Source organism: Echinops telfairi, unplaced genomic scaffold (genome assembly GCF_000313985.2).
Source record: "Echinops telfairi isolate 266 unplaced genomic scaffold, ASM31398v2 ScPeMD7_7424;HRSCAF=8462, whole genome shotgun sequence".
In the NCBI taxonomy this organism is placed as follows: Eukaryota; Metazoa; Chordata; class Mammalia; order Afrosoricida; family Tenrecidae; genus Echinops; species Echinops telfairi.
This window is the reverse complement of record NW_022111324.1, coordinates 15642291-15643413: the sequence shown is the minus strand read 5'-3', so window position 1 is coordinate 15643413 and position 1123 is coordinate 15642291. Positions and strand designations below refer to the sequence as shown.

The 1123-nt window shown below is 54.4% G+C and overlaps 1 protein-coding gene across 1 annotated transcript in view; it reads right to left on the bottom strand.

Moving 5' to 3' along the window:
- TNN (tenascin N) overlaps window positions 1–1123 on the bottom strand; it is an 80156-nt gene that overhangs the window by 15370 nt on the left and 63663 nt on the right. The window contains exons 15-16 of the mRNA XM_004706818.2: window positions 1084–1117; window positions 57–224 (exon numbers count right to left, since the gene is read on the bottom strand). Coding sequence (XP_004706875.1) covers window positions 57–224; window positions 1084–1117 — 202 coding nt within the window. The remainder of the gene's footprint in view (window positions 1–56; window positions 225–1083; window positions 1118–1123) is intronic.

Genomic DNA, 1123 nt, shown 5'->3' with positions numbered 1-1123 from the left:
TCCTTAGACACACAGACAGCAAGAGACTCTAGCTGTCAGCAGACATTTTTCCTTACCTGCCGTGCCTCTGTATTTCCCAACAGTCAACTTATACCGCTCCTTGCTGGAAGCCACTTGGAAGGAATCGTACACAGCATAGGCAGACTCATTGGCAGTCTGCAAATCCACTCTCACCTCGTACCGGGAAGGAGCACCCGTGGTGATGTTGTGCAGCTTGTCAAGTCCTAAAAGGAGAGAATGGAGTTCGCACAGCCAGTCGACCCATGTGTGTGAGCGCTCACCATTTGCAGCTGAGCTTTTCCGGGTCAAAAGTCCCCGGAGCCTTCACCAGCCTCCGTGAAAGCGGTGCCTCCCCGACGCACGCACGCTCTTTGTGGGCGGCTCACCTTCTCTTCCTAAGACTTCCAAGGCAGGGGCGCACGCACGCGTGTGTGAACCTCGTCCTGTGGGAGCCTACCGCTCTTGACCTTCTCCCCGAAGCAGAACTGGGTCTATGTATCATCCACTCGTCTCAGCAAGTAGGAGAACAGATTACCGACTTACTCTACGAGCCCTACAGGGAACTTCGTGCCAAGCAAACCACCAACATTAACGCAGAAACCAAGTGTCAAGATTAGCACGCTCATGCCTCGTCTCCCAGTTGGTGCTTCGCCATGGCACTCTGTGAACAACTGTTCCAGAATATGGCGCTGAGGGAAGGGGGGAAAAAATGGCCCTAATGAATGGCATGGCAAGTACAGTCTCTGAGACCCCTGGAACCACTTCTGGATGAGACCCCAGAAGCCCAATCAATCAACTATCCTCCTATTAGCGTGGCGCGTGAATTCCGGCTCCAGGAAGATCCTCTCAGGTGCAGACACAGCATAAGACACATCATGCATGTAACAGCCCCCCCCCCTTTCCCAAGGCCAGAACTGAGCTCAGCTCCCGCAAACGTTCTCAGCAAGGTGGCCTCACCAACACCATGGGCACCAGGTCCCTCAGAGGGTCCACGTTGCCCTGAACACTGCAAGCTTCCTCAAGCTTTTCAAGTGGGAAACCACCCCTCTAATCCCATCCCTCCCGGGCTCTCAGAAATCATACCTAGCCAGAATTCCTTCATGGGGTCCCCAAAGCCCTCCAC